Source organism: Anthonomus grandis, chromosome 4 (genome assembly GCF_022605725.1).
Source record: "Anthonomus grandis grandis chromosome 4, icAntGran1.3, whole genome shotgun sequence".
Taxonomy (NCBI): Eukaryota; Metazoa; Arthropoda; class Insecta; order Coleoptera; family Curculionidae; genus Anthonomus; species Anthonomus grandis.
The window spans coordinates 39,066,262-39,080,711 of NC_065549.1; the positions used below are offsets into that span (position 1 = coordinate 39,066,262).

Here is a 14,450-nt window from a genome sequence, read left to right on the forward strand (position 1 = left end):
GAGCTTACTGATAACATAATTAAAAATAATTAATCTTCTTACTGAATAAGAAAGTTGTACATTAAAGGTTAGTTGTAAGATTTTTTATGTAGGAAAAATTTTGACGGGGGTAAATATCGGCGTAAAAAAATTTGAAGCGGTAAATTTTCTTACACAATGTAATCCTGAGCTCTACAAACAATGCAATTAATATAAAGTAAAAAATAAACAATTAAATAAACAGATCAAAATTAACGATTTCTTATCGTCAAATGTCACAATTTTTTTGAGTACTTCGGCGCATGGATTTTTTTATTCGAATTTTTTTTTCCTCCATATAGAACTAACTACAGGAACGCCTTGTTCTCATCTCATATAACACAAGGAGGAATTATGTGAGAATCTAAGTTTGTCCTCAGGATTTAGAGACAAATGAGGTTAGATACTTGTGTGTTTTTAATACAATATCATCCTTTACGATATTGTTTTAATAATAATTTTCGGGGTATTAAATATATTATATTAGAAGTGATATCCCTAATTATTTCTTTAAAAAATGCGTGTGTCCAATTGGACTGCCCTTATTTATACTATTTACTATTGCAAAACAGTTATCCTGGCCCTACAGGGGTTTCTTTATCTAATTCTTAGTATAGTTTTTGTTATAGAAAATCCACTCCAACAAATATGATATTTTGTCAATCCGATCTCTTGCTCCTAATGGCAGAACGGAAGCAGTTAGATACCATATATATTAACTTTTGTAAAGTATTTGATCAGGTTGATGATGAAGTTTTGCTTGAGAAGGTGTTACAAGATTAACAAGAATTAAAATTATTGTTTTTTTACACTAGAAATAATTGTTAAGCTCTGTATAAAATTTCATTAAAATTTTTTTTTGTACCGCGCGACAACATTGTACCGATGCGAGAAGAGCTTCAAGACGGCGAGTGGTATAATGGGAGACGTACATTTATACATTATTATCATTACAAGATGTCTGTCAGCAACCAAAGTTCTTATATAATCGATCAACGTAAACATTTAGTCACATTATGAAATTATCAAAAATAAATCAATGTATATAATTTAACAATCAGCATCATATGTAAGTTGTGTGAGAGGACAGGTGCTCCTTCGAAACCCAGTAAATCAAAACCCCTTTAACCACTGTAATTGCGCGAGAGTTGTAACAGCAAGTCTTTAAGAAATTTATTCTGAACATTCTTTCATTCATAAAAGTGTGTTAGAATTGTAGAGTAAAATTCACAGAAACCGGATCAGTTGGGAACAAAAAACCTGAACGAGTAAGACCTGTATGAAATTAAGACGTTAAAGTTGCATTCCTTGGCCATGTTGCTATAACCATAACTAACTCCCTCAGAGAAACAAGTACAGTTTCGGGCGTATCCTGAATCAGCGTTCACCAAACTGTAACATCACATAAGCTTCGATCCTACAAATATCAGTTGATTCATCTTCGTTCAGATTACTTTGATCGCCGAGTAGAGTTTTGTAAAAATATTTCGAAAAAATTGAAATCGAATGTCATTGTACAATGTTTGCTTTTCTGACGAAGCCACGTTTTGCTTAAATGGAGAACTAAACCATCACAAGTGCAGGTACTGGACGGACACTAACCCTCTTATAACCTCTTACCTCCGTATAACACATACCCAGCGTCCTTTACAACTACACCTGTGCGTGAGAATTCTAGGCCATCACATTGTTCAACCTTTTTTCATACAGGCTAATTTAAATAGTGCAAGTTATTTAGATTTACTTGAAAATACCATCAATCCGAGGATCACAAAGATTTTAGGAAACGACCTGGATTTAGTCGAAAATCAGCTAGTCTTTCAACAAAATGGAGCACCTCCTTAGTACATTCGCCTTGAAAGAGATTTTCTAGAAATTACTTTTCCTGGTTCCAGACGAATTTAAAGCTCGTTTGTATCACTGCATGGAAGTAAATGGCGAAAATTTAGTATTATTAAAAAATCACAAAAAGTTTCTTATTTTTATCTTAATCTGAGTAATACTCCAGCAACAAATTGCCCTTTTCAAATTAAAACAAATTTTTAAATTGAAATTGATCTTCTAATCATACTTATTTTGCCTTATCATTAATCCCGAAGTTTAAAGCGGCTAATTTGTGTGGTTAGTTTAATTACACTAAAAAAATAGCTAATCTATAGTCGGCGCGCCGAAAAGATGCAGTAATCACGTGAATAGCACACGACAGTTAAAACGAAATGCGTGTTCGAATACCAGTAAATACTGGAGACTTTTAGAGCAGGAGTTTTGGGGCGCGTATACGGTCTGATTATTTTTTAATTTGTTTGCGTCTCTGTAATTGTAAGTTTATAATCTGTTTATCTTTTGTGTGTATTAGTTTGTTTTGAAAAATGGGTGACGTACCTGTGGGGCATCTTTTGAATTCACCCCCTAAAAAACGAGCTTGTAAGAAACATTTTACGGTTTCTGAAAAGGAGGCAATTATAAATATGTCTAAAGTATGTGAAGTAAATCATCCAGATTACAGCAAGACACAAAAGTATCTTTTACAGCTGATGCAGCAGGTGTGATATAATAAAATAGTCTTTACTTACCTAAATAATTATAAAAAACCTGTTAAAAAACCTAAATTAAATTAAAATAAACTAAGGTATATTCTACACATATTGGGCAAACGAACATTGAAAACAGCATTCTAATTTGGCTCACGGTGTAAAAAATTTTAAAAGTCAAAAATACGCCAAAAAAAAAACTATATGCGTTTCAATTGACTAGCAGTTTTTTACAATGTTTTTTATATTGTAAATACACTCACAAAAGTAAATGGTTTCATGCCGTTTGAAAAAATAAATAAATTAAATTAATTACAAAATAAAAAATGTAATGTAATTTCATCAGGTGTTTCCAAAAGGAATATCTATAATATAGTCAAAAGTTATGAAAATACTCATACCTTTCAACCACCAACAAAATATCATAGAGCGAAAGCTATTTTGGATAACATTGATGAGCAAACAAAAAATGCTATCCGTAGAATAATCCATTCGTTTTTCCTAAAAAATGAGCCACCAACTGTCAAAAAGATTTTATCAGAACTTTAGAAAAATGAAGAAATTCCGAATTTTAAGGAAACAACTTTTCGACACTTACTCAGGGAAATTGGTTTTCAGTAAGTGGCAGATTGCCATATAATAAAGATTTAAAACAATTTTAGTAAAAAAAAAACACAAAAGCTCACATAATTTTTTTCATTACAGCTTTGTAAAGAGAAGTCGAAATAGTATGCTTGAAGAAAGGGATGAAATAATATGCTGGAGGCGACGTTATTTACGATCCATAAGAAAGGCTCGACGAAGAAAATAGAAACATTTATTATTTAGATGAAACATGAGTGAACGCGGGTCACACGGTTTTCAAAGTATGGACAGATACAACCGTAACCACCGCTAGAAATGCTTTTATCAATGGATTGTCCACAGGGCAAAAAGCTCCGGCAGGAAAGGGGAAACGGTTGATAGTACTACATATTGGGTCAGAAGATGGCTTTGTTCAGGGCGGTTAATGACCAAACAAATTCATTATGAAAAAGATATGATAAAAGCAGAACTTTTGAAATTAGTAAAAGAAAACCGATACGCAGACACATTTGTAGTGGACGAAATGGCTAAAGCTACCGGCCGAACGGTTTTAAGATTGCCACCATATCATTGCGAGTTGAACCCAATCGAACTGATATGGGGGCAGATTAAGGGTGAAGTAGCTCGGAAAAATGTCACTTTTAAATTTGCAGACCTTAAACCACTTTTTGATCAAGCAGTGCAAAATGTCAGTCCACAAAATTGGAAAAATGCTGTTGCTCACATTATCAAAGTAGAAGAACGCATGTGGACTCTGGATGATTTAATGGAAATTCAGGTGGAACCACTTATTATAAATATTGGCGAAGATGACGATACAATTTCTTTAGATTCTGAGAAAGGTTAGTTTTTTAAAGGCCTGTGTACCTGTGTTTTTTTTGAATTGTGGAATTTTGATTTATTAAAAATGTTTTAAAAAAAACGCCCTTTATTTTGAGAGAAAGCATTTTCAAACCTATGTTGATTATTAGTTTATTTTTTACATATATTTTTGTAAAGAAACCACCATTAAATTTTTGTACAACAGTAACGAATTATCTTGTATCATTACATTTTTGAAATATTATGTATTTACTTTAAATAGTTAACAAATTATAGTAAATTCATATTATTTACAAGGTATAAGGGTGAACGTAAATCAAAACTCACACGGTGTTTCATAAGAAATTTTTAAAATAAGCCCTTCCAGTGACCTAAATATCCATAATAATGAATTTCTAATAATAAAAAATAAAAATAATACTAATCGATAAAAATACATTTATCGTATACTTATAAAGACGTAAAAACCCGCTCGAAATCTACTCGTCTAATACAACAAAATGGATCGCGCATCGAACACTCGCTGATCACTCGCCAACCACGCGTTTTCCTTGCTGCATCTATTCGGTGCGTCAACTATAGTTAACAAGCCGTCATTTCAACAGGAATGACAGAGGAATGGAAAGAGGCCTGAAACGTGGCAGATGTACTCAAGGTCAAAAGACCTTTAAAATAGGGTATCAGTCCATATCCCTTACTATTTAACATTTTACCTATAGATCTACAAATACTATGCCATAATATTTTGTAGATCGGTGTTCGAAAAGTTTTCCATTTTTGAAGTTACCTTAAATTTTATCAATAGATCTAGCTATTACATGGTTTTTTTAAACTTTCTAGATTATTCTTTGTATTGAAAATATTTCGTACAAATTCTATAATTGGCCTTAACTATTTGGTCACAATTAGTCAAGCAAAAGTACTATAAGCCTATAAATACTAATATAATAAATAATGACTGTAATGAATATTGTAACATAACGTTTCTTACCTCTTCTGATGATCTTCGTTCTTCTAGTCGGGTCATAAATTTCATCATCGACGGAAATGATAACATAGTTTCCAGTATCCAATAGTTTTCTTGCCTGAAGACATTTAATAAAGTCCACGAGGGCTATGTGTTCTCCAAGAAATACATAAACTAAAACCAAGAATACAATATAAATAAAGCAGAAAGTAGAGCAGCTAGTAAAAAAAGTAGTATTCATACTATTATTGTAGTTTAATTATAGTATAAATATCTTCGAGCTAAATATGAACCAAATTTCTCTCTTGACAATTATTTTTGTACTCCTTTCTGAATGATTCTGTATAATCAGAGAACAGTCCACTAAAAGTGGGTCCACATTGCTCCTGTTCGTGCTCGGAATCTTTTTTAATAATTCTTGTCGCATAGGTAGCACGGATTTTAAAACACTATTTAATTTAAGTGGTCCGCGAATCGAGAAAAAAAACACCACCTTTAAAAAAGCTATCCCAGTAAAGGAAAAGCGAGTAATAACAATAAGATTTTTCGCTACTGGGGACTCGTATACTAGTTTAAGTTACTTGTTGAAACTGTCGAAACAAAGTATTTTTAAAATAGTAGCAGAGGTTTGCGATAGTTTAAATGAAGCTCCTAAAGGTTACGTTAAGGTGAATAATGCAAATTTTGACAGAGTTGTTATAAAACAGTTGATCACCCTTTTAAAATATGTACTATAGAGATAAGAAAAAATCGCAAAAGAAATAAAAAACTTTTTTCTGAAATATACTTAATAACAAATAAAATTATTTTAAAACATTAAAGTTAAAACCAGATTCATTATCTGTTATGATTTCGTTTGTCCACTGTGTTCGCAGGGAGTCGTCGGATGGAAACGGAGTTGTACTTGTTGAAGAAGTTGATGCATCTGGTGAGAACATATTTGAACCATCCATTGAGTGGGATAGTACATTCTGGAAACTATTTTGTGACTTATAACATCCAACTTTGTCATTAAAAATGACATCTCCAAACATTTTTTGGACATAGGCTGCCGAATATGTATCTAATTATCGTAATTGTCCAGCTATATACTCCCCAGATTTGTCAAACGAATCTTTAGCTGTGGTGATACGTTGTTTTACATCACGAAAAGTATTTACTGCTTCAGATACCAGGAAATCAACAATTTTACGCTTCCTACTTTGGTTGGGTGTAGAAGTTTTCTCTTTTACTTGCTTCATACTTGTAGAACTACGAGGTGAAAACATCTTATCGGACTTGCATTGTCTTATTTATTTAATGTAACACGACGTTTCGGTTGGTAAGTATCTCCAACCGTTATCAAGTGTGAACTGACAGCAAACTACTATTCTATAGGCTTATATACTAGATGTGTGCAGCGATGTGGAAGGGGGGGGGGGAAGTCATCCGTGAAAAGAGTTGGGGGGAGGACGCGCGTCTCTCTAGATCCTACACTGTTCTGAGAGTAGAGGCTTCCAGATGTTGGGTATATCGACGCTTGGCTGGCTGAAGATCCTCTGATTCTGTGAAATGAAAGCTGCCTCTACGAACTTCCTCTTCCGCCAGTGCTGTTCCTTGTGCAGAATCTTGGCTTCTGACCAATGGATATTGTGTCCATTATGCCACGCGTGCTCTGCTATTCCGGATTTGGAAACCTCTCCTCTTTGGGTCCAGCTGCGATGTTCCTTCGCTCTGATTTCTAGGGGGCGCTTCGTTTCACCTATGTATGAGTCACCGCACTCACATGGGATCCGGTAGACGCAATTTTTGGTATCCACCATGCCATCTGGTTTGGTCTTTGATACCATGCTTCTGATAGTGGTGCTAGATCTAAAGGCAGTTCTAATATTGTACTTGCTGGCAATGCGTCGGATTTGTTCCGATGTACCCCTAATGTAAGGTATGGGTAGAAGTCTGGTTGTCGTGGTGGCCTTGTCTCTGATTTGATTTGGACGCGTCCTTTGGATGGTCCTACTTATTAACTTCTTTGGATATCCATTCTGTTGTAGGTCTTTGTAGATGGTATCCACTTCAGTCTTGAGATCCTCGTCGTTTCTACAGATGGTTCGAGCTCTATTGTAGAGGGATCTTATAATGCCTACTTTGGTGGTTGCAGGATGGTTGGACTCATAGTGCAGATACTGGCCCGTGTGTGTTGGTTTTCTATAAACTGAAGTTCGTAGATTTCCGCCGACCTTTTTAACGAGGACATCTAGGAAAGGTAGAGCTGAGTCCTTTTCTGTCTCCATCGTGAACTTGATTGTTGGTCTGAAACTGTTGAGGTGAAGCAGAAACTCCTGAAGTGCTTTTTCCTCTTTGTTCCAGATGATGAAGGTGGTCCCAAAAAAAGGTGGTCCGGTGGTGTCCAAATCCGGAATAGCAGAGCACGCGTGGCATAATGGACACAATATCCATTGGTCAGAAGCCAAGATTCTGCACAAGGAACAGCACTGGCGGAAGAGGAAGTTCGTAGAGGCAGCTTTCATTTCACAAAATCAGAGGATCTTCAGCCAGCCAAGCGTCGATATACCCAACATCTGGAAGCCTCTACTCTCAGAACAGTGTAGGATCTAGAGAGACGCGCGTCCTCCCCCCAACTCTTTTCACGGATGACTTCCCCCCCCCCTTCCACATCGCTGCACACATCTAGTATATAAGCCTATAGAATAGTAGTTTGCTGTCAGTTTACACTTGATAACGGTTGGAGATACTTACCAACCGAAACGTCGTGTTACATTAAATAAATAAGACAATGCAAGTCCGACAAGATGTTTTCACTGTACCATTGTCTACCACCTTCAAAAACCAACTACGAGGTGCATCAATAGCTTCCACGTCAGTATCATGAGCGACGTTTTCGCCTATTTCAGTAGGGCCTTGGCTTTCTTGTATTGGACTCACTATCATTTCTTCGCTCTGAAATAATAAAAAAGCAGCTTATTTTGTTGCAGATTCCAACGACATCAGAGGAATGGCTCAATGTCACACAACAATTTAAAGAATTATGGAATTTCCCTCACTGTGTTTGAGCAATAGATGGAAAATACATATAACTTCAAGCACCTTTTAATAGTGGTTCGGAATATTTCAATTACCAATCAACCTTTAGTATTGTTTTGTTAGCTGTTGTTGATGCTAATTATTCCTTTATCTTTTGCGATGTCGGATGCCAAGCCGAATATCTGACGGTGGTGTCTTTCGAAACAGTGCTTTATTTAAAAAAATGTGTAATGAAGTTTTACATTTGCCCATCAACAATCCACTACCTGGGAGAAAAATGTCGTTAGCTTACCTCGCAGATGATGCATTCGCCCTTAGTACAAATATTATGAAACCATACCCAAGAAGAGGTCACGAAAGAAGTCCAAAAAGGCATTTAATTGCAGATTGTCTAGGGCTAGAAGACTTTTAGAAAATATGTTCGGCATTATGTCTGATGCATTTAGAGTTTTAAAGAAACCTCTCTTATTAGTACTTGAAAAGGCAATAAAATACCATGACCTGTATCTTTTTGCACAATTTTTTAAGATGCAGTGTAAATTCTCTTAGAATGTATACACCACAAGGAACATTCGATATCGAAGAAAAAAACTAATTTAAGCTGGGTGCTTGGAGAACAGAGGCAGAATGAACTTTATTATTGAATATATCGTCTACGGCTCGAAAATCTTCAATGGCGAGCCAAAATATTAGAGATGATTTTGCGGAGTACTTCGTAACAAACGGATGCGTCCCTCGGCAGGACAACTATGAACAAAAGCTTAATTTCTAGGACTTCTTACGCTAACCTATCGCGGCGTAACGATATATTGAAATACACGTGTTCAAATAATCAAATAATAAAGTAAAGACAATAAAAATAGTTCAATTCTTTAAATGATGCTTGTATGATTTTTTACCCTTTTTTAAGTTGGATACCCAAGTATTTATGCAATTAACAAATCCAAAAATAAAAGTAATCTCTGACAACAAATAAAGGAAAAACACTATTAACCAACAGAAGATCGTTAAAATTTCAGGGAATTGTCTCAACCCAAAAGATACCATCAAGATACGGCGCAGCGCCGGAATGATTGTAATAGTGATAATCAAAATAAAAAAATAATAATAAAATTAACTAATAATATTAAGTTATCATAAATTGACTTACCTTAAGTATTGATGTGGTTTGATTTAGTTGGTATGTGCCCGATAGAAATGACAGATGTCTAAAAGCAAACTAGTTACCATTGTAGCGTTCACTGGTTTCCATGCCTGTTCAAAATACGTTACATTATACTCACAAACATACATAGTAACGTTCACTTTGATATGTATAAATAGATAATACTTATTTTCAAAATAAATCTTACCTGGCACAGTACGTGTGACTTTTTGTCTTTCTCTCCTAAATGAAGCCGAAGCATTCATTGCAGTACCGATTTCCATCCACACATTTAATTTATAAAATTTATGTTGTGGATCCCATAAAACAGGATAATTTTCATAAATTCTTATTAGATTTAAAATATTTTTTTCAGTCCAGTCCATATTGCACTGCGCTACGCTCGTACTTTTATGAAAATGAAAACGGGAACAGTAAAAACACAACAAATCGCGATCAACTGAGCTCGCTCGCACAAGATGCATCCCTTTGATGTACCGCTACCGGACCGAACAGTCGAAATATGTGTTTTGGCTGTGTGAAAGCCTGAGGAGCGCCGCAAACAGTCCAAACACTACGAATATGATTTTCGTTTCATTCGTGCCACTCGCTCTGTTTGTTGTACTCGTTGTGTTTGTTCGTGCTGCTCGCGAATAATGTGAACCCACCTTAAGAGTGCTCTATACCGGGACCGTCAACTTTTTAAATGCAACCGATACTTCAACACTCAAAGCATCAGTGATTAACAGTACCACTACTAATACTATTATTAATACATTTGATGATTCTTTGTTGTATAACGAAATAAGCATATCTGACAATGATTTAAGATATGACTCAAGTATGCCAAAGATTATTTTAATAATTTATAATTTAATATTTTAGTCGCTGTCATAGTCACATAGTCAAATTTATCGGAGTATGCAATCTCATACATGTAAGATTATTCAAAAGTGGTACCTGGAAAAAGGGCTGGCTCTCGGGAAAAATCAGCAAACCAGAGTTCAAATTACTCACTAAAGAAAGTCATCTTGTAGAATTTACAAATAAGGCAGAATGTAAGTACTTTGGTGGACTTACCTGGACAGCAAGCTAACATAGAATGCAGATGTCAATAAGGCCATTCTATGTCATGTAAGAGGAATTGGGATATAAAGCCTAACATCTTACACTGTAATCACACGTAAGCTGGCTCTGTGTTCTCGTTGACGCCAGTAACAAAGGTAAGTAATGCACAAAAACTGACTACACTGTAAAGATTCCAAGACATCCTAGAAAGAAGCTTGAAAATCTTGCAAACGTTGGATTTCTTAAACTCGTAGTTTCATAAAATTATTCTAGAGCATGTTTTCATAAAATTATTTTTTTTCATTCCAGGCTTCAAATGCCCAGATATTAAAAATAGAGATATTTTCAATATTTTGGAGTAATGTTTCATAAAATTCATTTAAAGAATTGATTTTTGTTAATTTTATTTTTAAGAAGTTATATGTTATTTCTTTAGAATAACGCTTTACTTTTCATTATGCAGTACACAGCATAATAAAAATGTTGACATTAGGATTTTATGTGGGTTCTACCCTGATATATGTAAAGCCTGCATCAGAAAAATATTTTAGAAATGCATGAACATTTATATAATATTTTGCGAAATTTTATACTATAAATAATACAGTTACCACCATCAAAGTCAGACGCTTACTAACGTCGTATTGAAATTTGAAAAATAACGACGTAGCAGGGGCCGTAGTTGTAAAACCATTCGAGTTATATTCGCATACGGAATTAGGGAAATTTCGCACGAAAAATCGGTATCCGTATTTTCGAACGCTTCGTATGCGAACTTTTTCGAACTCGAATGGGTATTTACCATTCGAATGTCAAAGCTCGTGTGCAATTTTCAGTTTGATTTCGCCCACTTGGCTTGTTTTGATTCTAAAGCTCCCTTTGTTTTTTTTCTGTAATTTGGTGTGAGTTCGTTGAGTATTTTTGTAGTGTTTTTTTATCATGTTTATTGGAAAAAAAATAACTAGAATCAAATAACAAGGTTAAAGTATTTTATGCAAAGAAACGTCGTCGATACACTGAAAGAGGCTGAAATCCTGGCAGATAGAAGGAATATGATGTAATGTTTATTTATTCAGTTACCATTTTAAATGTACTCAGATGATTAATTTATTAAATTATATAGGTTAGACAATCGTTTTACGATAAAATTAATAGTCTTAATAGAGCATCACGTCACAGCTCTATCTAGGACATCAGCATTTTGCATTTAATTTTTATTTGTACATTTATTTGTATATAGCAAAGCTCTAATTATGGAGAATAGCGGTTTTTGCTAAAATCGCGAAAAATGGTCGGGTTTTTTGCAAAACGGGTGGATTTGAAAACAGTAATGTATGGATAGTCCGAACCCTGTATAATCTAAGCTACTATATAATCCGAACGCCCCAATTGCGTAAAATTGATTCCATAATCTGAACTGTCGGTACGTACGCGAGCGTGGGCGTCTAGTGCGAAAAGTTGACGCAACGTTTTATTTATGTGAGTAGAAGTAGTTTTATAGTTGTTTTGACGTGTTTTATGGAAAGAGTAGAGTTATTTAGTCGTGTTGTGAGTTGCACGCTGCATATACATATATATATGTATTGCATATTTCATTTAAACCATGGATTCTAAACGTAAGCATGTCACATTAAGTCTTAAACAAAAGGCTGAAATTTTACGTCTGCTGGATTCCGGATGTTCAGTCACGTTCTTGGCGACACGCTTCAATGGCGGGAAATCAACAATATCCGATATCTAGAAAAAAAAGAGTGAAATTAATCGTTATGTGTCGCGTACTCAAAAAGGGCCGGGAACAAGAAAAGCGATGCGCAAAGCGGAATTTTCCGATGTTGAAGATGCAGTGTATACATGGCTTTTGCAACAGAGAGCACGATATGCACCAATTTACAAAAAAAAGACCAAATTACATTTATGCCTTGCGCAAATGCAAGTAGCCGACATAAGTTGAGGTTGCTTGTGATTGATAAATTAAAAAATCCAAGATCATTTAAAAACAGTAACCTACCTGTCTGTTACCGAAACCAATAAAGTGCTTGGGTTGATTGAGTTATCTTCGAAGAATGATTCCCTAGTGAATTCGTACCAAGCGTAAAAAAATATCTTCGAATCAATAATTTTGAAGAGAAAGCACTTTTAATACTGGACAATGCTTCAGCTCACAGACCAGGTCAAGAACTAGCCAGCCAATATTCAAGTCATGTTTCTTCTACCTAACTGCACTGCCCTGGTTCAGCCGATGGACCAGAACGTGATCCAAAATATAAAAGTCACATATCGAAAAAGGCTGCTGCAAGAGGTACTTGTACAAGATGATGAAAACATTACGCAATGTTTAACGAATATGTCGCTAAAGGATGCTGTGTTTGCATTAGCCGAATCTTGGAAGTAAGTGCCTGAAAAACTGATGACTGACACCACGAAAATCGTGGTGTCAACTTCTTTCCGCGAAGGGTATGGATGCATAGGATGTAGAAGATTTGATACCCCTGCATGCTTTACGAGGAGAAATATGTAATTATGATTTGTCATATGAAGGACCTGATCTAGTGGAGTTAGTGAACAAAGTGAATCGTGCTGATAATCCGATAGATAAAACATAAGTTAAAAATGGGGTGATAATGAGGAAAATTTGGATATAGAGATCTTAGAAGATGCTCAAAGATGTTGTGTCTGATGTTCAAAGAACTCTGGACAATTTTATTCAAAGAAAATATTAAGAGGCAATGAACTATGTCCATATTGTGTATACAGTTAACTGGTTTTTTAAAAAATCGTAATTATTCTTCTTGTTTCATAAATGTTTACTGATAAGATGTTTACTTCTTTTGTTTGATTTCCTGTTAAGTTTATTTTTATTTTGAAATATGCATTTTGTATGAACATAAATAAAGGTTTTTAAATCCATTATGTACAAATATTTTTTATGGTGAGAGAGCATTTATATGGTGAAGAAAGTTATCTATAAACCAAACGTGTTCGGATTATAGAAATCATTTATTATGCGTCCTATAATCCGAAAGTTTTGGTAAACAGAACGGGGTCTACCAACTTTCTGTTCGGATTATCCTTACATTACTGTATATATGTTTCACTAAGAGTGACGAAAAGCCATATTTTTTTACGACAAGGATGTTATCACGCACTAAGTCACTCACATGCGGTGACATGCAGGTTACGTATCTGTTTGTCTAATTTTAACAATCTTGACTTAACTTATAGTAAATGATCAAACTGCTGACCGTTCTCGGTTTGACAGAGTTCGTACCTTTTGATAGCTCAATGGTACAGGCGCTTTTTATTACTTCGTTCGGAATTGTTCTACGAGTGCAAGCACGTGTAATTCTGTTTTTTAAATCCTCCAAATTTCTTAACTCTTCAGTGTAAATTTGTCTCTTTAAATATCCCCACAAGCAAAAATCTAGCGGTGTTAAGTCACGTGACCGGGCTGGCCACTTAACAGTACCTCTATTTTCGATCGAGTACCTTCTTTTCTTGAAGCTACATATAACGTCGTTCTGTTAGAGGAACTTTTCCTCGAAAACCATCAATATTAGACGTATTATACATTTTTAATGAAGAATTAAATAAAGAGTAAAAATTAGGTAAAATATATGGAGCGTTTTATTAAAAAAAACTTAATAATGAAATTTTTTTTTTGAGACACTTTGTACTTTTTTTCATTAGAGGTCTTTGTAGTTAATTAATCAAGAAAGGCGCATTTATCATTTGCATTTAGACATGCACCAACATAAGTAGGATGACTAGATTGAGGGGATGATAAAGTCATAATCTCAACATTAAAAGTTTTTTTCATTTAAACTAGTGACGGTAAAATAATTTTAGGATATTTGGAGCACTATCTATCAAAACCGGTCTAACTAATTGTAATTTTTTTTCATTATCATTATTAAGGTTCGCCTCTATCGATCATTTTTAATTTCGTGTTTTTTCTTCTATAAGTTTTACTTCATATCTTACCATGTCATTATAATCATATTTAGAAAAGGCTTAATCAGTACTATTTTAACAAAATATAATAACTGTAGTAATAACAACTGAAGAACAGTAACAAACAAATATTTTGCAAAGTACACACGCCTTATCGCCACTGTTCCTAGTCCTTAAGTGCTCCAGGAAGGCCCTGTAATCTATCAGCTACTTCAATTTGCAAGGCTTGTGCAGTTTTAACTGAAAAAATGTTGGGTAAATTTTCCCGATCTCAATTCCTGGTGCTCTTCAATAAATAAATTTTCGTTCTTTTATTCACTGCACACAAAACCGTAAAACTTTT

At 34.6% G+C, this 14,450-nt stretch overlaps 1 protein-coding gene across 4 annotated transcripts in view; it reads right to left on the bottom strand.

Moving 5' to 3' along the window:
• The window catches only part of LOC126734760 (guanylate cyclase 32E), a 261,555-nt gene that overhangs the window by 107,788 nt on the left and 139,317 nt on the right, over nt 1-14,450 (bottom strand). For 3 of the 4 annotated variants that reach the window (XM_050438480.1, XM_050438481.1, XM_050438482.1), the window contains one exon: nt 4,948-5,097. In XM_050438480.1, coding sequence (XP_050294437.1) covers nt 4,948-5,097 — 150 coding nt within the window. Of the gene's footprint in view, nt 1-4,947; nt 5,098-7,727; nt 7,861-9,094; nt 9,137-14,450 lie in introns of those variants that run through there. The other variant, XM_050438483.1, reaches the window with a different exon arrangement.